This window comes from Ovis canadensis, chromosome 4 (genome assembly GCF_042477335.2).
Source record: "Ovis canadensis isolate MfBH-ARS-UI-01 breed Bighorn chromosome 4, ARS-UI_OviCan_v2, whole genome shotgun sequence".
Lineage (NCBI taxonomy): Eukaryota > Metazoa > Chordata > Mammalia > Artiodactyla > Bovidae > Ovis > Ovis canadensis.
The window spans coordinates 91,756,411-91,781,770 of record NC_091248.1 but is presented as its reverse complement, the minus strand read 5'-3'; the positions used below and the strand labels follow the sequence as shown (position 1 = coordinate 91,781,770).

General features: G+C 45.1%; 1 protein-coding gene across 3 annotated transcripts in view; it reads left to right on the top strand.

Annotated features, from left to right (window-relative positions):
• OGDH (oxoglutarate dehydrogenase) overlaps window positions 1–25,360 on the top strand; it is a 67,707-nt gene that overhangs the window by 2,447 nt on the left and 39,900 nt on the right. For all 3 annotated transcript variants that reach the window (XM_069586879.1, XM_069586880.1, XM_069586878.1), the window contains exons 2-3: window positions 10,627–10,875; window positions 24,858–25,049. In XM_069586879.1, the coding sequence (XP_069442980.1) occupies window positions 10,654–10,875; window positions 24,858–25,049 (414 nt within the window). In that variant the 5' untranslated portion in view covers window positions 10,627–10,653. The remainder of the gene's footprint in view (window positions 1–10,626; window positions 10,876–24,857; window positions 25,050–25,360) is intronic.

Sequence of the window (25,360 nt, the reverse complement as noted above, 5' to 3'; positions counted from 1 at the left end):
TGCTATTGATGTACCAGGCTATTGGTGTACCATAGTTGATTTAAGTCTCCAGTCATTGAAGGACATCTGTGTGGTTTCCATTCTTTGACTGTTAAGCTGTTATAAACATTTATATACAGGTTTTTGGGGTTTCTTTTTCCTTCAAATTCCTGGTTTAATAAGGACTTTTTTATTCTGAGAAAAGAAAAAAAAGGTCCCAAACATCAGACTGTTCACAAAAATAACCCACGGTATCAACTTTAGAAAACAAGTCTTAATATTACACCAGTTATTTTTCTAGAGGATGCGTTTGACATGCCAACTCTCATTCACAAAAGTACATTATTATGTTTGTGTTGAACAGCCCCGCATAGCACGCTTATATGGAGTTATATATACAGGTTTTTATGTGAACAGAAGTTTTCATTTCTCTGAGAAAAATTCCCAGGAGTGTAATCACCAGGTCATAGGTTGGTTTCATGTTTAGTTTTTTCTAAAGTAGACAGACTTTTCTATTACATTCTATTACAGACTCTTCTTTTACATTCCCACCAATAATGTGTTTGTGACCCACTTACTCCATATTCTTGGTAGCATTAAAATTTTTTTAGCCTAATAGATGTGTAGTGATTGTGGTTTTAATTTGCATTTCCCTCCTGGCTAGTGATACTGAATGTGTTTATTTGCCTCTTCAGAGAAATACCTATTCATATCTTTTGCCCATTTTGTAATTGGATCATTTGCAGTTTTTAATGTTTCATTTTGAGAATTTCTTAAGCGTTCTAGTCCTTTGTTGGACATGTGGTTTGCAGATATTTTCTTCTGTCTGTAGCTTGTCTTCACCTTCTTAATGGGATCTTTTGGAGAGCAAAAACTTTTAAAATTTTGGTCAAGTCCTGTTTATGAACTTTGTCTTTTCTGGGTTGTGCTTTTAGTAGCAAGTTAAAGACCACCTCACTCTCGTTTCTCTTACATATTTCTCTATAAGTTTTATAGTTTTGTGTTGTACATTTAAATTTATAATCCACTTCAAGTTGATTTCTATATAAGGTGTGAATTCTAGCTTGAGTGATTCCTTTCTTTTCTTTTCCGTTTATTCTTTCTTCTTTTTTTCTTTTTCCTTCCACTGTAGATACCCAACTAGCAGCATTTGTTGAGAAGACTGTTCTTCCTCCATTGAATTGCTTTTACATTTTTGCCAGATATCAGTTGTGCTTGTGCAGATCTGTTTTAGAGTTCTCTGTTGTGTTTCATCAGTCTTTTTGTCTGTCTCACCATCAGTACCATACAATATAATTATTGAAGCTACATAATAAATTTTGAAAGTAAGTAAATTGGTTCTTCCCACTACTGTTGTTTCAGCTAATCTAATTCCTTTGCCTTCGCCTAGAAATTTTTTAGTGTAATCTTACCTCTATCTACAGAAATTCTCACTGAGATTTTGATAGGAATTGTGCTAGAGTTGTGTAACAATTTGGAGATAATCTTCCAGTCCATGAACAAGGTATGTCTCTCATTTATTTAGGTTTTTTTATTCATTGGTATTTTGTAGTTTTTAGCATACAAGCCTTGTACATGTTTTGTCAGACTTATACTGTTTCCTTTTTTAAAATTCTTTTTCATGTGTCCTTTGATAGTTTGTAGAGATGCAGTTGGTTTTTATATATTTATCTTGTATCCTATGAATCCCTGCAAATTCACTTATTCTATAAATGTTTTTGTAGGTTCCTTAAAGTTTTGTACATAGAAAATCGATTATGTGATCTGCAAATAGTAGTAGTTTTTTTACTTTCTGATCTGTATGCCTTTTAGTTCCTTTTTTTTTTTTTTTTCTTTTAGTTCCTTTTTTTGGCTTATTGCACTGGCTACTAGTATGTTGAATAGTAGGGATGAAAGTAGACATCCTTACGTTGCTCCCAGTTTTTAAAAGATGCAGTCACTCTTTCACCATTAAGTAGTATGTACTAGCTGTAGGCTTTTGTGGAGACTTACTATCAAGTTAAAGTTCCCGTGTATTCCTAGTTTTCTGAGAATTTTTATCATGGTGGTTGAATTTTGTCAAGTGCCTTATCTGCATCTGTTGATATGAGCATGCAGTTTTTCTTTTCAAGCCTGTCAGTATGGTAGATTGCATTGTTTTTCGTTTGGTTTGTTTTTGGCATTGCCACATGTGGATCTAAGTTTCCAACCAGGGATTGAACCCATGCCCCCAGAAGTTGAAGTAAAGAGTCCTAACCACTGGAATGCCAGGAAATTTCCTGGAGTCTGCTTTCTCTGGAGCTTTTAAATTTACACATGAAATTTCTTGAATAGCTATTTCAAACTGGATAAGTTGTAGTAGTTTGTACTTTTGAGTTTCTTGGTTTCCTTGCTTACCTCATATCCAGCTTTTCTGTTTCTTGTTGAAAGAGTTGAAGTTTCCAACTATAATTTAAATTTGTTTTTTTCTCCACTCACTTTTATTAGTTTGATTCACATATTTTGCAGTTATGTTGTTTGGTACATACATATTTAAGACTGCTATATTTTCTTGGTAGATTAATCTTTTGTCAGTATCTCTGGTAATTTTCTTTATCTATTTTGTCTGATAATAGTGTTATTATTAGATGATGAAATAAACTCCTGCTTTCTTTTGCTTAATGTTTATATGATACATAATTTTTCATCCTTTCACTTCCAGCCTTCCTGCATTGTTACATTTGAAATTTCTTATATTGTCAGATCCTGTTGTTTTATCCATTCTGCCTGTCTCTAACTGGTGTATTTAGATCACTTACATTTAGTGTAATAATTGATATGTTAGGAGTTATGTCTGCCTTTTTATTCTTTATTTTCTTTTTTGTTTTTTGTTCCTCTGCTTTCTTTTTCTTGCCCCCTTGTGGGTTACTTGAACACATTTTTTTTTTTTAACTTGAACACATTTTTAAATTCCACTTTTAATTATATGTAGTGTTTTTTAGTGTATCTGTGTAGCTTTTTTAGTGGATTTTTAGGTATTGCATTGTATATACATAATTTATCACAGTCTACTAGTGTCATCATTTTATCATTTTGAGTGAAATATGGAAACCATATCTCTGTTTGCATCACTTTATCCTACTCCACTTAAAATTGTCTTAAATAATTCCTCTACAGACACAGCATTAGAACCACATCAGATGTGTTGTAATTTTTGCTTCATCCATCACACATCATTTACAAGATTCTAGAGGAAAGGAAATTATATTTACCTATATTTTGTTTTTGTTCTTTCTTTCTTCATGATATTACAAGTTTCCCTTTTATCATTTACTTTCTGTTTACAGGATTTCACTTGGCCATTCATTTAAGATAAATCTGCCAGCAGATTTTTTTTTAGTTTTTCTTCATCTAAGATCTTTATTTCCCCCCTTTTTCCTGAAGGATGTTTTTGCTGGATATAGGGCTCTGGATTAACAGTTACTTCCTTTCAGCACTTGAAAAGTATTGTGCCATTTTCTCTTGGCCTCCATAGTTTCTGGTGAGAAATATACTACTATTTCAGTTGTTTGTAGTTTTCAAAAGCTTATGCTGTATCGTGGAATATATTTCTTTGGGTTTATTTTGTTTGGGGTTCTCTCAGCTTATTGAATCTGTAAGTTTATGTCTTCTGCTAAATTTGGAAAGCTTTCAGCCATTATTTTTTGAATATGTTTTCAGCCCCTTCCCCTTTCTGCTCCTCCTGAGACTCTGATGACATTACATGCAGCATTAGGTCTTTTATTATAGTCCCATGTCCCTGAGGCCCTGGTTTTTTTCCCGCAGTCTATTTCCTCTTGTTCAGAATGGGAAATTCCTTTTGTTCATGTTTGTTCATGTTCATTGTTTTTTCTTTCTTTAGTTTAACTTATTTATCAGGTTTTTTATGCTAGTTATTGTAATTTTCAGTTCTGAAGTTTCCATTTGGTTCATCTCTATATCTTCTCTTTCCTTACTGGGGCTATTTTCATTTGTTTCAAGTATGTTCATAGTTGCTTGTGGAAGCATATTGATGCTGGCTCTTCTGCAACTTTGCCACATAATTCTAATGTGTGTCATCTTAGTGTTGGTGAACACAACAGAACAGGCTTCTGACACTGCTGGGGGGATAGGAGGTGCTGCCTGGTTATTACTGGATGGAGGTGGAGGCTCCTCACCTGGCCTCCTTGGTATCTGTGGGCAGGGATTCCTTGTCACTGCTGTGTGGGTGTAATTTCTCAGTTAGACCTTTGTGATTCCACCCTGCCTGGGAAAAGGAGATTCCACCCTGCCTTGTGCGGCTGGGCAGTAAAATCTAGGCTACCTCTTGGCCTCTACTAATATTGCTGGGGGGAGGGGGTCATTGTCACTGGTGGGGATGAAAGTCGCTGATCTCCTCTGATACTACCAAGTGGAGTGGGAGCAGGCCACCATGTTTTCTGTGGGTTTGGTTGCAGTAGAGTGGTTATTGTCTGAAAATTCTGTCCTGCTAGACTGCGCCATTCTCAGTCCACTGGCCTGAGAGGGCAGACTTACATTGCAGCTTTTTTTGAGTCTACAGTAGTTGGCATTTCTGGGTTGCCAACTTCTTCAGCACCTAGCCTTGAATATATGAGGCAAAAAGAGAAGGAGAACTCAATTCTGAGCCTTCTGGGCCCCAAGGTCCCTTCCCAAGTCTGTCTCCTCTCCACCTTTCAGAATTGTGTGTTGGTTTTTTTTTTTTTAATGAAACATCTCTTATTTTTAGCTGCGTGTAGTGGGAAACAGAAGTTCTGTATATACTTTTTAAGTTTTTAATAAATATTGACAACTGCCCTTGCTTTTCATAAAATTTTAATAATTTGTACTTTAACCAACACCTTTAAAAGATGCCAGCTTACCTATACTATGCATCACCACAGTCAGGGCACCTCTGGTAACAGTGTCAGTCTGGGGAAGGACAGCTCAGTCTTCAGGCCTGGGCACTGAAGCTTGTTTAGGGTTCCTGGTTCAGAGGTGGAAGTCCTTCCTAACAGTCTGGTCAGTTACCCACTCCAAGTTTACTTCTGTTTAGGTTTACCTTGGAAACTTCAGCTTTTTTAAGAGAAAGCATTAGCTGTAGGGTAGCTTTTCTTGTTTTTTGTTTGTTTATTTGGCTGGTTGGTTGGTTTTTTGTTTTTCTGGTAAATTGTCCTTTAGTCATAAAAGTATTTTTAAAGTGTGTAAAATTCTTTCATTTTTGAGAAAGCAGGACTGATTGTTCCCTTCACTTTATGGCAGAGGAAACTGACCATGGATCAGGTGACACATTTAAGGCCGGCATAGTAAGGGCCATTCTGCTTTGCTTGCCCTGCAGGCTCAGCCACCACTTTCATCTAATGATGGCAGAATACCTTTGCAGTTTAAGAGTAACCTGCACTACCTCCCTCTCTCAGTTTATGTTTGATGAGGCATCACAGGTGAAAGATGTTGAATTCTCCTTAGATTCTCAGCCAGTAAAAGAGAATCGGTATTTGTGCTCTCTCTATACCTGATGTCTTTGTATTACTGCTAAAGCTAGAATATTGGAGTAATAGCTGTGGGTATGTAGCAAGCATTGTTTTCTTGACTTGTTATGAGAATCTTGAGTCTGAAACGCCCCCCGCCCCAAAAAAAACACCACCTTTCAAGGTAAGTTGTTCTTTTAAAATGGTTCTCAGGCAACATAGAGTGGTAACAACCATTTAACTATGCATGTGCTTTTCCCACAAAGACTCATGTCTTCAGAAACTGTCCAAGCTGTTTTTACCTCTAATTATTCCTCTGCCTAGCCAGCATGACGGTCATAGACGTCAGAAGTCAGTTTATCTCCCCATCCTGTGAATGGGGAGGTGACCTTGGGTAAAGTGTGTGCTGCCTAACTGGGGAATGTTCAGGCGCAGATAAAGTTCTGTTTTATTTTCCTAAGGGCAGAGCACTTAACCCTTAAAAACAAATTTTGCTTTAGTTTTTGCCTTTTTTTAAATGTTATTTTTCTCAAATGTATATATTATATACTTGTGTCTTGAAATTAATGGTTACAAAGTGTCACCTTGTGTACTTTATTGATATTGACAGATTCATGTTTCTTCTTAGACTTTTTAAAAAACAACTTTATTGAGGGTTTTCCCTGGTGGTCCAGCAGTTGGGGCTCCACACTTCTATTGCATGGAGGTGGAGAGGGGCACCAGGTTCAATCCCTGGTCGGGGAACTAGGATCTCGCATGCCATTCTGTGTAGCCAAAAAAAGAATCAATGAAGTTTAGGGTTGGGCATATTTGTTGACAAAGATTAAAAAAAAGAAAACTTTATTGAAGTATAATTCATATACCATATAATTCACCCATTTAAACTGTACAATTTAATGTCTTACAGTATACCATAAGGTCGTGAAGCCATCAGCATAATCTAGTTTTAGAATATTTTCATCTTCCCCTTCCCCCAAAAACCCCATATCTGGGCTTCCCTGGTGGCTCAAAAACCACCTGTCAATGCAGAAAGCCCATACCCATTAGTAGTCCTGTCTGATCCTACTGCTCCCAACCCTGGGCTTTATGTCGTATTGATTTGCTTGTTGTGAACATTTCATATATATGAAGTCATACAATATTGTGTTTTTTGTGTGTGAATGACTGTTTTCACTTAATATATTCAAAGGTCATCTGTATTGCAGGGTGTATTGGTATTTCATTCCTTTTTATTGCTTAGTCCTATTACATAGTATGGTCTATCACATTCTGAGTTTTTCCACTTTTTGGCAAGTATGAATAATGCCGCAGTGAACATCTGTGTACATGGGCTTGTGTGGACATATGTTTTTGTTTTTCTTGGTTGTATACCTAGGAGTGGAGTTGCTGAGCCACATGGTAATTCTATGTTTAACTTTTCAAGAAACTGTTTTCCAAAGTGGCTACACCAGTTTACACTCTCACCTGGATTCTATGAGGGTTCTAATTCTTCGTGTTTTCTCCAACACTTGCTTATATTGATTATATCCAGTCTAGTGGGCCTGAAGTCCTATCTTGTTGTGATTTTGATTTGCAAATTTTTTTGCCTAATGACTATGATTTTGGGTATGCTTTAACATTTTTACTGATCGTTTGTGTGTCTTTGAAAAAATGTCTGTTTGTATCCTTTGGCAGTTTTTTTTATTGGGTTACTTTTCATTATAGTTATATTTACATTTTTGGGTCATGAGTTCTTTATATTCTGCATGCATGTACCTTATTAACTGTGTAATTTGCATGTATTCCTTTTTAGACTGCCTTTTTTGATGGTGTCCTTTGAAGCACTAAGCACTTCCCTTCTGTCTCAGCTGGTAGAGAATCCGCCTGCAATGCGGGAGACCTGTGTTTGATCCCTGAGTTGGGAATATCCCCTGGAGAAGGAAAAGGCTACCCATTCCACTATTTTGGCCTGGCGAATTCCATGGACTGTATAGTCCATGGGGTCACAAAGAGTTGTATGTGACGGAGTGACTTTCACTTTGAAGCACTGAAGTTTTTATTTTGATGAAGTCCAATTTGTCGTTGTTGTTTGTACTTTTGGTGTCCTAAGACACATTGTTTGACTCAAGGTTCTGAAGATTTACTCCATTTTGGAAGTTAGAAACTTTCTAAGAGTCTCACAGTGTCAGCTCTTACATGTAGGTCTTTGATCCATTTTGAGTTAATTTTGTGTATGGTGTAAGACAGGGGTCCAAAATCATTTTTTCACATGTGGATTTCCAGTTGCCCTGGCACCATCTGTTGAAAAGACTGTTCTTTCCCCACTAAGAATATTTGGCACCCCTATCAAAGTAGAAATATTGTTCTCAACCACAAGTCAGAAGAACACTTGGGCTTTTTTAACAACCCAAAGCTTTCATGAAAGTGTTTGAACGGTTCAGCATTCCTACCAGAAATGCACTATTCTTAATGTTGACTCTGGAATTGGAAGGATGGAATCTGAACCTTCCAGAATCTGAAATGTATACCTGATGTCTGCTCTGTGGGTCTCTCAGATTGCGGATAGGGAACAGCTGTTCCTGGTCATCCTGGGGTGGAGGCAGGGGGATGTTGAGCTGTCTGCTGAAGGCAAAGTTTTCCTATGACTCATATGAGTCATCTTAAGGGAAGTTTGAAGATTGTTAGTAATTGTGCTGGGCAGCACTGAGCTGTTTGTCAGATTTTATGACTGTAGATAACTTGGTAACGTGGTTTGTTTACTGTAGCATATTGGAAGGACTGCTTTAGGAAGAAGAGATGAAATGAACTTGTTTTGTACTTGTCAGTGTGATGCCTGTTAATTGAGTATTGCAGCAACTGAATAATGACTGTTAATGGAGGTGATGATACTGCTCTGTTCTAGGAGAATACTCCAACTCAGAGTATTTCAAGCTGCCTGGATAATAATGACATTGGAGGAAAAAGATGAGTGTCGGCCTGAGGTTTTTTTTTTTTTAATTAATGTGGAAAGCAATGGTAATAGTATTTTTGCCATCAGTGTCTTTGATAGCCTTTTGTCTGCCTTAAACTTAATAGCTGAGAAAATTGGAATAGAGTTGGCAGTAGGAAGAACTACTGAAGTTACTTAAGGTTTTTTTTTAAAACGGAGTTAAGATAGCATCCTAAAGATAGCATTTAATTTTTAAGGGGAAGTTTTTGTTTGTTGTTTAGCTTTTAAATTCTGCTTTTGTTGACCTGTCTTTTCCAAGCAGCGAAACAGGCCAGTGTCCTTTATGCATATCCTGATCATATTTGGGTCAAGAGAAGGGGTTCTTACAAACGGTGTAGAGGATAGTTTAAGTAACATTTATTTCTGGGTAATTCTCAGCCTGTCTCAGAGCTTGGATTTCCTTCAGGCAGGAGTGGAGGTGGGATGTGATTCCCACTTTACAGCCAGGGCACTTGCTTTAAGGCCAGCTGTTTGTTAGACCATCAGTCATCACTTCCCAGGGCAGAGGGCTATGGAGAGCCTCACTTGTGCCCAGCGGCTCCTCTCCCCTTCCCCAGCCTCTTTTGCTATGACTGGAAGAGACCACTGGGCAGCTGGGATTTTTGTGGGAAGAGAAGCAGCACAGTGTCCTTTTCTCCTTCCAGAGGCATCTGAATGCTTACACTTGATTGGAAGTGGTTCAAGACCCTCCGCTGCAGCTGCTTAGTCACTTCATTCGTGTCCAACTCTGTGAGACCCTATGGACTATAGCCCCGCCAGGCTCCTCTGCCCATGGGGATTCTCCAGGAAGAATACTGGAGTGGGTTCCATGTCCTCCTCCGGGGGATCTTCCCAACCCAGACAATCTAAACTCTTTCATGGTCTAGTGGGTGCATCAGCTGCTTTTGTAAAGTGGATAGTGTAGTTAAAGTTATATATTAGATTTAGTAAAATTACAACCATCAAACTCAAGATCCATTGAACTTTGGGGAAAATATAAACAAACTCAGAAAGGTGACCTATAAACCAGAAGAGCTAAGGCCTGCCTCGAGGGAGTTGGTGGGTTCGGAAGAGTCCTAACAGGTCAAGCTGCTGAGTGTAGAGTAGTGTGAGGTAGGTAGACTCTTCTGTGGTCGTTTCGTCCGTGCCTTTGTCTTGCAGAGCCCCCTGCCTCCCTTGTTGGCCCTCTCCTGGCTCCAGTTTTAGGAAACGTGGCTGTCCAGCTAGTCCATTCCTCCTGCCAGCCAAGACAGTTCTTGCTCCTCCCCTGTGTTCTTCAGACTTTTCCATCTGTCTGATCTTTCTTCCTACTGATTCCTATATGTAGAGTCCCTGCCTCCCCCACCTCTTCAGAGCGAAGTCCTCCCTGTTGTCTGTGCCCGTCCCCGAGCTCTCCTGGCTGCTGGAAAGGCGCTTAGGAGAAGCGGGTTCTCCCAGGGAGCTCTGTTGGTGTTTTCTGTGTCCCTCAGGTGCTCAGTGCTTTTGCTGTAATTATTGTTTTTTTTTTTAATTTTCTCAACTGGGCATCAGTTTATTGCTATAATTATTTTTAATATATTTTTTCTTCTGCTCAAAGATAAATTATTTGAGGGTGAGAAAAATATTTTCCCAGTGTCTCTGTGTTCTCCAGAATACCAAGAGTCCATTAGGGCTCGGTAATCTCCAGATAGACTAGAAAGTATTTCTCCTTTTGCAGTTAATACTAACCTAATCCTTAATTCATCCTTGTTGCCTTTTCCTATAGTTGTTTTACACAACACATAAACTTACATGTGCTTAGTCATGTCTTAATTCTTTGCGACCCCCATGGACTGTAGGGATCTACCAGTCTCCTCTGTCCATGGGATTTCCCAGGCAAAAATACTAGAGTGGGTTGCCATTTCCTACTCCAGGGGATCTTCCTAACTCCGGGATTGAACCTGCATCTTCTACATTGCAGGCAGGTTCTTTACTGCTGAGCCATCAGGGAAGCACCCCGTCATGATATATAGCCCTTAAACTAGATCAAAAGTTGCAGGTGAAGACCATGACCTCTGCAGCTGTGCTCTTGCCTCCCCATATTGAGTGCAGGCCCTGTATGTAGACGGTTGGTCCACTTGACTACTTCACGCTCTGCCATGCTCTCTGAAGCAGAACACGCAGCCACACATGCATTTACAGACGCTTTCTCCTCCAGCCAGAGTCTGAGAGGTTTTCCCCCCAGTAGCCTTGTCTGCTAAAATGCACTTTCTAACTTCTCTTTCCTTTTTTTTGGTGCAGACAGTCGTGAGAGACTTCAGGACAAGAATGTTTCACTTAAGGACTTGTGCTGCTAAGTTGAGGCCGTTAACGGCTTCCCAGACTGTGAAGACATTTTCACAAAACAGACCAGCAGCAGCTAGGACGTTTGGGCAGATACGGTGCTATACTGCCCCCGTTGCTGCAGAGCCTTTCCTCAGCGGGACTAGTTCGAACTATGTGGAGGAAATGTACTATGCGTGGTTGGAAAACCCCAAAAGTGTACACAAGGTAAGGCTCAAAGGAGCAGGTGTCTTCGTGTTTGGAGTCTTGGCCGGTGGTGGCTGGCCGTCCAGGTAAGTGCATGTGTTCTGAGGACCCTCAAGAAGGAAGTTAGGCAGGCGGCTGGAAGCCCCACCGACTCGAGTTCTTTGCATCAGCCCAACTCAACCGTCAGCCCAGGCCCAGCAGGAACCACCTTCTCTGGAGGGGCATTTCCCTCTCTCCATGTGCGGCGCACTCAAGGCCTTGCTCCACGGAACAGCCAAAATGTTAAACCCCCACGGGGGTGACGAAGCACTTGCACCACTCCCAGGACATCACCAAGGCTGCTGCAGGATGGCGGAAGCGCACGGAAGGAGGGACCTTCAGGAAGCTCGTCCATCCCACTGTCCTCGGAACACCTGAAAACCACCTCATAAGATTTCTCTACAAATGACATTTTAGATCAGCATGTTTATGTCCCTCTCCTGTATTTAAAAGTAAATTCTATGAAGGCTTCTTCTAATTTCTCTATGTTGACGTATGAGGCTGTTCCTTAGAACCTCTCCCTTCATGTGTTTACTTGATACAGAGCATGCTTGGTGGCAGAACTTCTTCAGAGCCTTTTGGCCAGTGATATTTATGAGTTTTGATAACTGTTTCTTGGCTTTCGGGTCAGGCACCTAGCCCAGTGCAGGTGCTAGAGGGTGGGTCCCCAAGCTGCTTAGCTCCTTGTGGCCCATTTGCAGGGTGTGGGAAGATCTGAGGAGACAGTATATGCAAGGTGCTCAGGATCTACATAGAGGAAGTGCCCATCAGAGGCTGGCTGCCATCTCTGTTGATCTGGCCTCTTCCTTCCTTGTGAAGTTTTAGGGACTTGTCTTCAGAAAGCAGCCTGCTTCTGTCAGGCCTTCGAGTATAATCTTTACCCTTTACTCTGCAGTGTTAGTGACATTTAGGATTGGATATGTTTGTGTGACTGCGGGAGCCCCCAGCCCTGTTTCATCAGGAATGCCACCTCTTGGTCTGAACCTTCTTGCCTGGCAAAGGAGGACATCTAGCCAGGTCTTTCCCTTCCCTGTTTTCATGGCAACATGGAAGCTGCATTGCTCCATGAGCAAGATGAAACCTGGTTTCCTACGGGAGGAGCTCTGGGGTGTGTCTCCCAAGACGGTAGACAAGTGGACTACCCAGAAAGAAGTGCCCTATGAAACTGGCCCTGCTGGTGATGGCAGATATTAGCAGTTTCTGAGGATAGTTGCTGCAAGGTTCTCTTTCAAATAAACTTAGCCCAGAGGTTTTAGAATCGGACTTTCGTCTCATGTCCAGGCTGTCCCTCACCTTCCTGTTCTCAGATATAACCTCTTTGTAGAACCAAACAAGTTTTCTTAAGTTCTATTCAGCTTAGGGGGGAATAACACTGGAATGAGCTCTTACGAGATAATATGGATCTAGGCTTGGGGGTGTCCGAGTATGGATGCCCTGCGTCACGGGAATGGGTTGCAGTGAAGAAGCACACCACTCTGCTGTGTAGAGCTCTGAAAAGTGGAGCTGAAACCATCACAGTGACTGTCACCATTATTAGTATTTGTGTTAATATCATTATTGTTATTATTGCTTAAATTTTTTTTCAAGATTTACTCTTTAGAGGAGTTTTAGGTTTACAGCAAAATTGGGGGGTAGGTACAGAGATTTGCCATATACTCACTCCTTGCCCCTATACATGGAACCTCCCACACCATCAACATTCCCCACCAGACTTAAGATTTGTTAGAGTTGATGAACCTGCACTGATGTGTCATCATCACCGAAAGCCCATAGTCTACATTAGGGTTCACTCTTGGTGGTATGCATTTGTGGCTTTGAACAAATAGATAATGACATGTACCACCATTACAATATATCATACAGAGTATTTTCACCACCCTAAAAGTGCTCTTTGCTCCACTAATTATTCCCCCCCCCCCCACCAATTCTTGAAAAGTATTTTTATCACATAGCATCAAGAAAGATAGCATGTGATGACTGGGAAGCACTTGGGGGCTCTCAGGCCGGGTGGAATGGTCACGGAGTCCATCTGTCCTGAGAGAGGACAGCACAGTGAGAGGCCTACTGACAAAACTGAGGCAGCTTCCTGAGGAAGAGTCTAGAGTGAGGGTTGGTTCCTCGGGCTCCACGAGACTCTTCAGGGGTGTGGGGAAAGGATCTCCAAAAAGGGCTTTGTAGTTTAATAAGAGAATACATGCAGGTTGGCATCTTTGGGCCAGATTTCATCTGCTGATTTCTGTTGTCAGGTTCTCCAGGGGACTCAGTGTATCCTAGAGGGAGAGGGGCAGGATGGTGTAAATCAGTGGGCATTCACAGTGGCAGTGCCCCTTCTCGGGCTTCCCAGCAAAATGGACTTGATCACCCCTCCACATTGAATTAGGCCCAGTAACTGATGTGTGCTTACTTTTTGATGGAGACGTTCCAGAGCTTTGCTGAGATTTTCAGAGGCATCTATGACACACAAAAGATCTTGGAAGTTATTGACTTTGTTAAAAATGCTTTATTTTGGTCTGTGTTAGAAAAAAATAGGGAGATACAAAGAAAATTAGCTTTTAAGGTTTGGATTGATCATCTTTCTGATCTCTCATTTCTGCGTCAGATGGTGCCTATCAGACTCCCTGCCTGAGAGCTGGTTCAGTTGCTGTGCTCTTCCCTTCATTTGCGGAGGGCTCACGGGGAGCTGCTAGGACTGGACTTTTTTCAGCAGAAACAGAACACATTTAGCATCTCTGCCTCTCTGCTCGCCTGTTTTTCTTAAACTTTTTATGACCTTTTCAAACACGTAGTAGGAGTGTCAGCTGCAAATTTGCACTTGCTGTCTACCTTTCCGAAGATCAAATTATGAGCCTTTGCAGCCGCTAACCTTCAACACCACTTGAAAGGAGTTCAAGGAGGAGGTCAGAAAGCAGGCGCTCTGGGCTTCGGAAAAAACTGGCAGGACAGATCTTCAGGTAGTTAGATTATTTTCGAGGGAAGGTTTTATGAACCTAGTTCTTTGATCTCCTCATATCTAGAAAAGCACTAAATTCCTTCATAGTGATATCTGCTCCTTGTGACTAGCAGTAACCGTCACAAGATTAGATCAGCCTTCTGCAAAAAATAAGTGCTTGGTTGCATATACTCTTCCCTTCACCAAAATTACAAATATACTGACCACCCCCAGCCTCCTTGGAGGAGTTTCTCAGAGCTATGTGAAATACTGACTCCCTGGCTATAGTCCTCATTTTGCTCCAAATAAAATATAACTCATAACTCTAACATTGTGCTTTCCCCCCCCAGCTGACAGGAGTGTAAAATGAACCTCCACGAGGAGACCCAGTGCCCAACTTCAGTAGCTCTCAACAGTTTCCCAGTCCTTAAAAATCTATTCCTTCCCTACTTATTTTTCTGTTTGTTGGTTTGTTTTGTAAAATACTTCCCAATTGTGTTTATTAAGGCAAATCTCAAACCATTATTATTTCTGTCATAAATGTACCTGAGTGACTCTAACAAGGGAATGGTTTCTTAACCATACCTAACAAAACTAGCAAGGTAATTCTCTAATACTGTAGTCTGATTCTCAGTCTGTATTTCATTTTTGACTTTGTAATTTACTTTATAGTTTTGTCATATCCCTATTTTTAAAGAAGACTTTTGTTTCTAGATATCTAATTATGAAATTTATGTTTGTAGTAATCGAGCAGTTCAGGGGTGCAAAGCCCCGGGGCACTCCCTGCACCTCTCTGCCCAGTTACCTGATCGGCCCTGGCTCTGCCTTTGTACTCTTGTCTTCCTATCCTTTGGTGTGGTCCTTTCCTGGACAGCCATCTCTTCCCCATCGTCTTCTCCAGTCCAGCCTCTGTGCTTCAGTATTAAACACCTTGTCAAGTGCAGCTCACTACATGACCCTTTTAGGAACCTTCAGCCAGGCTTGGTCTGTCAGCATCCAAAGCCCCCACTCATTAAGGTCTTGGCCGTGTTGGGGATAAGTCAGATTGTGACGTCTTATTTTTAATTACATCTGAAATACAGAGTCAAAGCCATATTGTCCTTGTTAGTGTTTTAGACAAACAGGTAATTGAGAGCTGCTGAACCCTCAGAGGACCCCACCCACAGGCATCATGTGGTGTCAGCCCTGCCTGGGAGGACCCAGGCTCAGGCCCTGTGCCTTCTCCTCCCCGTGGTGCTCTCCCTGCCCCTTCTGATTGTGCGGGCAAGTTGTCCTTTGTCCATTAGAGCTTGCTTCCCCTGCCTGGCCTTCTGAGTGACCTCTGCCCAGTTCCTGAAAGCCTGTCTTCCTCCTCTGCTAACTGAGTCCATTTCCTCTCCTGCCTTTTGCCAGCCTGCTGCCAAGTGTAACAACAGCTCTCTTGTCAAGCATGGTCACAACAGGACCTCTGTAAGGACTCGAGGTGCGAATTCCAGACTCCCGGTCCCACCTCTTTGAGCTTTGCCATGCCACCCTTCAGGCCCACGCTGTTCTCCTTTCTTCCCTGCTTATGAAACACAATCCTGTAATTTTCTGTAATTGAACCAGACAAGCAAAGCAGAAACAGATATGCGTCGTCCCCAGTATGCGGTGACACCATTCCTTTTCATCCTGCCATTTGAAACTGCCTTGGCTGCACTTTAAAAACAGCCATGGTGCGCTCTAGTTCTCTGCTGGCCTTGAAGGAAAACATGCACATGGTATGCTTAATGGGCTTTCAGTGAGCAAGGCTGTTCAATTGCATTTTGAAGTTTCTCCATACTGAACTTCCTACATCAGGAGGAATCTCAACCCTGGTGACCTTTTGTGTTAAATCAACTTAACCACTAAGAATATCTTCCCTAACTCCAGTATGGTGTTTTACTCTTAAAGGATTTGTGTTTATGTGATCAGGGAAATAAAATTTGCACCTTTGAAAGGTGTAGGGGTCATGAAGCAGCGCCTTCACTTTACGTGTGTGGCAGTTTGCAGCTCGTGACAGTGTTTTTTGGAGGACTGAGTTGCTGTCAGGAGGTGTGAGCATTCAGGGCCCTCTAGCTCGCAGGCCTGTAAAAATTCTGTAAGCAAAGCACGGTTAGAGCACAGGGTAAATCCCACTGGCTTCTGAAGGGAAGCACCAGTCATACTGAACTTTGAAGGATAAGGAAGGGGCCTGACCAGGGACAGTGTGCCTGTGCCCAGGAAAGGCACTGCGGAGGGACAGAGGGTCGGGGGGCACTCAGTGAACACTGGAGAGGGTCCTGCGGGGCTCGGTGCCTGGAGCCAAAGGCAGCATGTGAAAACCAAAAGTTTGAGCTGCAACATGCGTTGAGAGGCTCCAGGGGTCAAGCAGAGGAGTGTTTGCTTATTTTGTGAAGCGCTGTGGGGGCATAGACCCCTCGGCGGTTGGAAGAAGGTGAGGGCATCGGGCGCTGACAGAGCTGAGCCTGTGGCGAGAAGAGGGCAGACTTGGAATAAAAGCATGCTGCATCTTTGGGAGCATGCCTTTTTAATGATTACCCTTTCGTACTGTATGCTAAGCAAAAATAGTGGGTTTTTAAATGGCAGTGATAACTGCAGAGAGGGGTCCAGAGTGACCGCAAGGGAAAGGAGAACATCAGAAGCAAGAAAGGAGTGTCATCCTTGGGGCCGGGTCCGCTCTTGAGAAGGGAGTGTAGAGCTCCACCCCAGCCACTCTCCCAGCCCCTCCTTTCTGAGGAAGGAAGGAAGGAAACAGTGTCAGAGGGAGGGATCCTTTGGGGATTTTCCCAGAAAGGAGCTGTGGTGGTTGGTGATCAGCATCAGCTCAGAGCCTCTAGGCCACTGGCTCTTCCTGTTCCATCTGTGCCAGGCCCCACTGAGGGTCTGCCAGACTCTGGATTCTGCTGTCTGTGAGCAGGTTGTAAGTTTAGGGCCTTCTGTCTAAGTGGTCATGACTCTCAGACTCACAGTTCTCCCTGGGCCCGAGGCTTGGCTTGGCTGGGCTGGGTCCTCCAGGTCGGGTGCCCACTAGGCTCATGGGGGATCAGATGCACGTGTGGTCCTACATGGCTGCCCTCGGAAGTTGTAACACTGAGTTGACAGAACACACTGTTGGCTGCAGACAGCCAGGCAGAGGGCATGGGCTCTCACTTGTTGAGGAATCCCAGGAAGACTGCTCGTGAGAGTGGTCACAGATGTCCTGCATATAATATTTTCCTGCAATAAAAATCTGGTTCCTGTGAATGTTCATGAAATAAATAACCCTAAAAGCTAACAACTCAGAACACCACCAGCGAAGTCTTTCTCTTGGTTCCCAGCTCCCTTGCAGCTGTGGTTCAGCTAGGCTGCAGTCCCACAAAGGACCTCCTCACATCTGGCGTTTGGTGCTAGCTATTTGCCAGGCCCTGCTGTCATCCAGGGACCTGAGTGACCGCCTCACAAGGCCTCAGCGGATCTCTGAGAGGAGAGGGGAGGGGAGGAGAGCCTGCTGGCCTTGGATGCCCCACCCAGAACTTACACACTGCCACTCCCACCCATGGCTGAGGTCAAAACAAATCTCAGGTCAGTCCCCAGGGACATGCCTCCAATGAAGGAGCCTCACAACCACTGCAGGGGGCCTTTGTGTGGACCTGAGAGGACGTGTGGCCACTGGGCAGCTTACCACAGTGCTTTCTATAATGATATGATGGGGCCACCACCCTTAGTCTGGGGCGGAAACTCAGGAAGCATCATTCCCCTATCAGCAGTTAGGGCTAAGCCAGGATGGCTTTTCTTTGCTAATCCTGTGTGTTTATTGACATTTTACCCACACAGAATACAGAGGAAGACATTAGAACTTATCTGGAGATGTTCTCTCGCCTGTGTAACACTGTGGTTTTAGAAAAAACACAGCGTTGCTGTAGTCAAGCACAGTTCACTTGGCATCTGTGGTTAAGGAATCCCCAAGCAGAGCCCCTGGTTTTAACTATAGAAATAGTTCTGTGGTGACAGGTCTGGCAGGCCCAGATCCTGGTTCCTCCTAGACATGGTGTTGGCAGTGAGCTGGGTCGGGGCATGGCTCTGCCTGTCCTCAGCTAGGGATGGTTTGAACAAGGCCTGCCTTGGTTGGAGGAGTCTGAAGCCCAGCATTGTGCATGGCTTTCAAGACTGCTTAGCTCTGAAGCACAAACCTTTGGTGAAGGTCCTGTGGCTGTCCACCAGGGGCCTCCTCTTCCCGTCACCCTGGGCATTGTCTCATCAGGACGTTAGGACAGTCACATGTGGTGTTTTCAGAAAAGGCATGGAGCCTAGCAGTTAGCACAGATGGTGCATACCAGGAGGGTGGTAGACACTGCCCAGTGCAGAGACATGAGTCATTTGGCTCCATACAATAGCTGGGCTGGTGTGTACAGAAAGCTGGGTGCTTAGGAATTAATGTACACTTTCTAAGCTGGAGGAGCCCTGAGTGGGGTGACAAGGGAGGTGCCCACTCTCTCCAGGGCCCTGGGATCCTTAAGGAGCCATATCTGTTGGCCAGCAAGTCATGGGTGGGTGACTGTGGCTCCAGGAGCCACTCAGTTCAGTTCAGTCACTCATTCGTGTCCCAACTCTGTGACCCCATGGACTGCAGCACACCAGGCTTCCCTGTCCATCACCAACCCCCAGAGCTTACTCAAACTCATGTCCATCAAGTCAGTGATGCCATCCAACCATCTCCTCCTCTGTCATCCCCTTCTGCCTTCAATCTTTCCCAGCATCAGGGTCTTTTCCAGTGAGTCAGGTCTTCACATCAGGTGGCCAAAGTATTGGAGCCACTGCCTGTCCATTTATTTGACTTAATTAGCCTGAACCCGCCAAACCCTTGTTTGGCCATGCATGAGTTTTCCCTGGTCACTTGTTCCCCTGAATCTCATGTTTGTGGCAGTTAAAAAGCATTGTCAGCATCAGAACACAGTGAAACGGTTGTTTGTGACAGTGCTGGGGTCTGACGTCCAGACCTGGCAGTCATTCATTTATCAGTTGTGATGGCCTTTGAGCCTGGGGTTTGGTCAATCCAAGAGGTGGCCAGAAGCTCCTGCACCCACTGCCCCAGGGCGGTTTTACGTCAGGGTCCTTGGCAGAGAGCCCAGCACAGGGTGGTGGCGGCTATTAGGTGACATCATGTTCCGTACCAGGGTGCCTAGTGCAAGTGGGTGAGGATTGTTCTGTAGTGAGGGAGGGGACGGCAGGAGTGGCATCAGAAGGGGACTTTGGACAAGAGAAAGCAGTCTGGTTGGTCCAGAATGCAGAGTCACAGAATTGAGCAGCTAGAAGAAGCATTAGTAACACGGGTTAAGCTTTGATCATCAGTTTCTTGAACAAATAAGAGTATACCTGCTGGTGCTTTTTTTTAAGGGTGTAAAACGCTACACAAATACAGGGCTGTCCTCCTAAGTAGTCTGTGCTCCGTACTTTTATAGGCAAGCAATCAGGCACAGATAGCTGAAGTGACTTGCACCCTCGCCTAGCCTGCAGGGGCAGGACTGGGGCTCCCAGTCCCCCATGAGTGGGCAGACAGCAGGCAGGCCCCCTCTGGTGGGCTCAACGTGTGTGTGGCCCTGTGAGGTCACACACTTGCACTGGCCCACATATCTGACACATGGGAAAGCCTTTGAGGTAGGGGAAAGGGCCCGTGGTAGTGTGTTTGCAACCCCTCCGAAACCAAACCCCTCGTGAACAAGTCTCTATTGTGACCTTCACAGTCAGGAGCTTGGCCCCGAGGCTCTTACAGTCTGCTGACAATCCACAGGGCAAAGTCTGCTTGCCCCACTGAACCGCTGCTGCGTGTGTCCCCTGGTTAGCACTGCCACCCTCACTGCGGTCAGCACCTTGTCTGAGATGAGGACTCTGGCCGCGCCACATCCTGAGAGCTGCCGCCACGCCCAGCATTGCACCTGATACCCCGCTGAGCACAGCACTTAGCGTTATACCTGACACCATACCTAGTACCTCTCCAAACAGTGTGCCGGGCATCCCAGGTAACTGCATCTGAAACCGCCCCAGCACCACAGCTGACACCCCCAGCACCATTTTTGATACCCCACTGAGCACAGCACCTCGCATCACACCAGCCCTGCCAGTGCACCTGACGTTGCATGTGATACCACACCTACCAGGACGTAAAGGGGCCTGGTCCTGTCTGACCTTAACTGGGCAGGATGTTGAGCACCTCCTATGTGCCAGGCACCGGACCAACTTCCTTAGATGTTAGAGAAGTGTTTGGAGCTTTGACAAGCTCCCCCTAATAGGGGAGAAGAGGACTGGTGACTTCAGGAGAAACCCATGAGGCCCATGTAAGAAGTCTGGAAGGTTTTATGGAGCAGTATAAAACCTGCTCCATAAACCTGGAGTGAGGGCTTTTGAAAACAAAGCTTCATGTACTCCAATTAAATGCCTTTAGTTATCTAAAAGTAAACATAAGAATTCTGGTTTCATTTCAACCAGAATGTTATCCTTATTTGTACTTGAAATCTATCATGTTTTGGTTTAAGTTGTTTCAGCAACAAGTTGGTGGCTTTGAACCCACTCACAGGAGGTGGGTGGCCAGCCCCACAGCTCCTCTGAGGGCCAGGACTGCTCACCTCCATGGTATCAAGGCTGTGAAGCTCTAGGTGCAGGGGGCACATGGGGCCACACAGGCATCCTCTTCTTAAAGATTTCTCTTCATTTGGAAAGGGGACCCCACTGACCCGTCACTTCAGCCTTGTGGTCACCTGTCTCTTCATTTGAGAAGAGGCCCCCCACTGACCTGTCACTTCAGCCTTGTGGTCACCTGTTTCTTCATTTGGAAAGGGGCCTCGCACTAACCCATCACTTCAGCCTCATGGTCACCTGTCCGTGCAGCAGGTCTGCAGACACTTGGTTCTGGCAGGAGGGAAGCTGGCTGCTGCCAGGGAGAGAGAACTGGCACACAGGTAAATAAAGTGTCAAGCTGAGGTGTGTACACATGAGGGCTGTGATTATCCAAAGGGAAGTCCTCTCCAGAGAGTGACAAAGCCACGCATCACATCTCGGAGATGAGTGTCCTGGGCAGCAGGGGTTGGGGTGGGCTGGGGTGTGCAGACGACTGAATGAATGCAGAAGCCAGGTCAGGTGTGGGGGAGGTGGGTAGAAGGGGCACCTTGGGGAACAGTGCAGCAGGGAGAGGAAGCGTGGCTCAGAGTCCCAAGGCTGGTGAAACCTGCAAGCCAAAAAATGACCTTCACTGTCACAGCCTTTTTTTTTTTTAAATTGGAGTATAATTGCTTTATAATGTTTCACAGCCTTTTTAAAATCAGTTTTTTTTTAGGTCTGACTTCATTAAACTTTATCTGCTTTAAGTTGCAATGCAAAGGTTTTGCAAACTGTGTGCAACCAACAATTTTCTGTCACCAAGTGATCAGATCTGGTGAAGGGGGCTTGCTGGTTGTTGGGGTGGGCTCCTTGGCTGGGCAGTCACCTGAGTGCAGGTGCCCGCCCCTCCTGCCTGGAACTCGTAGGAGAGGGCCTGGCCAAGCTGCAGGGGAGCAGAACTGCGCACCAGCTGCTGTGTGCTGGTGGTGGGGGTGAATTACAGGAAAGGAGGACGCTGCATTCCTGGCATATTCTTTCCCAATGGTTCCCAGCTCTCTGCAATACCGGTATGAACCAGTTTTTTCTGACTGCCTCCAGCTTGAGCAGAATTTCCGTCGTTGTTGTCCTCAGCCAATTGAAAATCACCTGGAGTTTTATCCCAAGCACAAAAGAAGGTCAGAGAGAGGAGGCCCGATAACTGCGATTTCCCCCCCACCTCCCTGGTCCTGGACTGGAAGGTCCTATAGCCTTTGTCTGCCTGGCCTGTGCCCTCCGGGTGTCAGCACTGGAAATTCTTTGATTTTGTTGTTTGCTGGATTTGGCAAGGGTAAGCCAGCCTGAGAGACGCTGTTTATCCTTGGGTTGCCCTGCTCTGACTCACTTAACCTGATCAGCATCTCTGCCTGGTGGCCCCTCTGTGTCAGTCGTGCCTGCCTGCACCTTTCCCAGGAGGGTGTGGTTGGCATGCTAGGTACTCGGATCATCAGTGTGATAACTTGCCCCCCCACCCTACCCCTGCAGCTGCCACCACTGTTCTTGTTAGTCAAAGCTGATTTTTCTGAAGAGAGATAACTTGTGGTTTTTGCTGTGCCTTTTGGCTCTGGATCTTTTAGCAGCTGGTTCCCCTCAGGATGAGGGGTCAGCGTGCAGCCAGGCGACCTTCTCTATCCAAGGTCGTCTTGTTGGGCAATTGCCACTGCATTTCAGACACGTCTTCATATATTCTGTGAGGCAGAAGACGGTGTTTAAGGCTTGAAGAAAGTGTGCTGCTCTCCAGAGGCTCCTTGGTTTCAGGCTCCTCAAGGGCACGGCCCACCCCCGCTTAGAGCCCCACGGTGTGTGTCCACAGCAGGACTTAGTGTGGACACAGGTAAGGGTAAGGACTCCAGTGCCAGAGCCAGCTGGGGGCAAAGTAGAAACTAGATTGGGTTTTACAAAGCTATTAGTTCTTGGTGTGCAAGGCTGGTCTGACTCTTGCCCTATTGCCTGCTATGTCAGCAGGGCTCCTTGTAGTCCAGGCCCTCAGTTACTGGAGGCATGGGTGAGAGCCAGATAGAGCCCTGGGCCAGAGCTGCTCCCAGAGTGTGTGGAGCTTGCATGGCCTGCTGTTCAAGCTCCACAAAGTTAGAAATGTTGAGGGGTGCCCAGCATGTCTCCTCCTTAGGCCCTCATAAGGAACTAGGTAGATGCCGAGCTCGAGGCAGGCTTACCTTGCCCTAGGCTGCTGATCCTGAGACATTCTCTCTTTTTCTCTCACAGGAGTAAGTCAATTGCTTTCTCTGGTGGACATACTGCTTTTACACCTGTTAGAGACCTCAGAGGGAGAGATTGGTCTTGGGGTTCCATGCCCCAGATGAAGAATGTCCCTGGTTGTCAGGTTGCATGATGTGAGGTTCTCTGCAGTCAGTGTTATGGCTGGCGCCACAAGAGAACCCCAGATCTCCCTTCTACCATCAACTGACAAACTAAAAAGTAGCCAGAATGGTAAAAACAATAAAACTTTGAATAGTGAGATTTGGTAAAGCATTTTAAAATTGTTACTGAGAAAATTCACTTAAAAAGTATACAGTCCTGGTTTTTCATGTGTTTACCATGTTGTATAATCGTCTTCCTAATAGTTGGATTTTTTTCAAATTTAATTTTTCTGAATACAAAAAGAATATGTTCTTATTGTAGAATGATATAAATGTTCTGGAGCACTCCCCTCAGAAACACTTTTATTGGGAGGCCGGGCTGCCCTGTGTGATGTTCCAGGCCTGTGCCCATCCCAAGAGGGTTGTGACTGGTGGTGACACGCAGCCGTCTCTTGGACCATCCAGGTCATCTGTCTACGTGTCATAAAGAACCTGCCTGAAAAAGCCAGACCTTCAGGACCAATTTCCAGTTTTCTGCCCAGACACAGACCCATTTGGTACCTGTGCAAGCTCCCAGACAAGCTCCCAGACAAGCCCATCTGAACAATATCTTGGTCACACTCACTAGGAAGGTGCACACAAATCTAGTGAAGTTTCTCCTCTCCAGATTTTTCAAGGAGTCTCACCAGAGTTCATTGACAGAAGAATCTTAGAAACTGGAAAAACGCATGGAAGAGAAGACAGACAGTGTTTGCACGTTTCTAAACTGCTGCTTGTCGTTTAGTCGCTAAATTGTGTCTGACTCTCTGCGACCCCATGGACTGCAGCCCACCAGGCTTCTCCATCCATGGGATCTTCCAGGCAGGAATATTGGAGTGGGTTGCCATTTCCTTCTCCAGGGTCTAAACTTTAGCTTGAGTTTTACTATATTTTTTTTGCAGTGAAGTTTTATTAAACCTTAGTTTTTCTGACCTCTACATTTCTTTAAAACCTCACATCTTCATCTGAGATAAACTATTACAGTTCACAGTATCTGTGCAAATTATAAATTAAGTCAGGGAGTTCCCTGGCATTCCAGTAGTTAGGACGCCAAACTTCCACTGCAGGGGACACAGTTTCAGTCCCTGGTCAGGAACTAAGATCCCACAAGCCACACAGCATGGACCAAAAAAAAAAAAAGGGAAATTGAAGCCAGTAGTATTATCAGTTACTACCAGTAATATGAACTGCCTACCAGATTGTGTAGGCATTGTGAATGCCTTTAGTCTTTATTTTTAAAAAACTATGAAGAATAGAGATTTTTTTCCTTTTTGTCCTCATCTTACAGATGAAAAAAAACTGAGCACATAAATTTAGGTTATTAGCCAAGATCTCAGAGCTCAGAATTAAGGTTCTGCCCCTGACAACACAACCTGAGCTCTTAACTCCCTAGCAACCTCCTTAAGTACAGAAATGGCTATTTCTCTAGGGGTCAGTGAGGGGCCCTTGCAGCTTCACACATTCTGTGAAGCCCTGATTCTGTTCTGTGTTCAGGGAGTGAGCATGAGCAGGTAGGCCTGGGCCCTGAAGGCTGTGCCAAGCCCCTGGGATCTAGAAAGCAGCCCTAAATACCTTCTGTCCCCCTCAGGAGGTTCAGTGGGGGTTTTAGGATCTGGGGCAGTTGTAGCCCTTCAGGCAGGAGTGCCAAGAGCATTGGTCTGCTAGATTGCCAGGAGGGGACAGATGGGGCAAGAAGGCCTCCAGTCACCCACTCCTGGGCTGCCTGTGTGGAAGCAGTTGGCACACTCAAGTGGGACAGAGGTGCCTGGCCTTGGAGGTTTTGATGGGAGGGCATGTGCATCATGGGGTTGGGGGGTGAGGAGGCCCATCAGGAGGGAATGATGAAAGCAGGGACCCAGCCCCTGAGAGACCCACCCTCGGAGTGTAGAAGCAGGCTGTCCAGAGTATGAAGACGTTGACCCAACCAGCCTACTGGTAGATGGACATAATCAAGACTTACCTGCCAAAAGAAAAAACTTACCTGCCAAGAGAGGTTCTCTTTTTGACTAAAAATGCATCCTAGGCCTTCGGGGAGCAGTGGAGTGACACGTGTATTCCTTCTTTGTCTTCAGTCATGGGACATTTTTTTCCGAAACACCAATGCTGGAGCGCCCCCAGGCACCGCCTACCAGAGCCCACTCCCCCTGAGCCCGGGCTCCCTGTCAGCTGTGGCCAGAGCGCGGCCCCTGGTGGAGGCCCAGCCCAACGTGGACAAGCTGGTGGAGGATCACCTGGCGGTGCAGTCGCTCATCAGGGCTTACCAGGTAAGGTGGCGGTGGGCAGCCATCTGTGACAGCACCCCGCTGACCCAGTGAAGGTGGTCGTTTAACTTTCACCCCCCACCAAACGCTAGGTACTCGCTCCCTGCTCTGGGGTGGAGGGAGGCAAAAATGAAATATGACGAGAAAAGGAGCCCAGACATTCCCTTGCCATGTGAGCAGATCCCCTGCCAGCCGTGGCGCCTGTCCGTATTTCTTTCCATGAGTTGGCAGGAATGGTTTGTGGGCAGGGAGGCTCACTCCATGCCCACGTGGCCAGGAAACTGCTCATCCCCAGGAGGGATCGGTGACCCCGA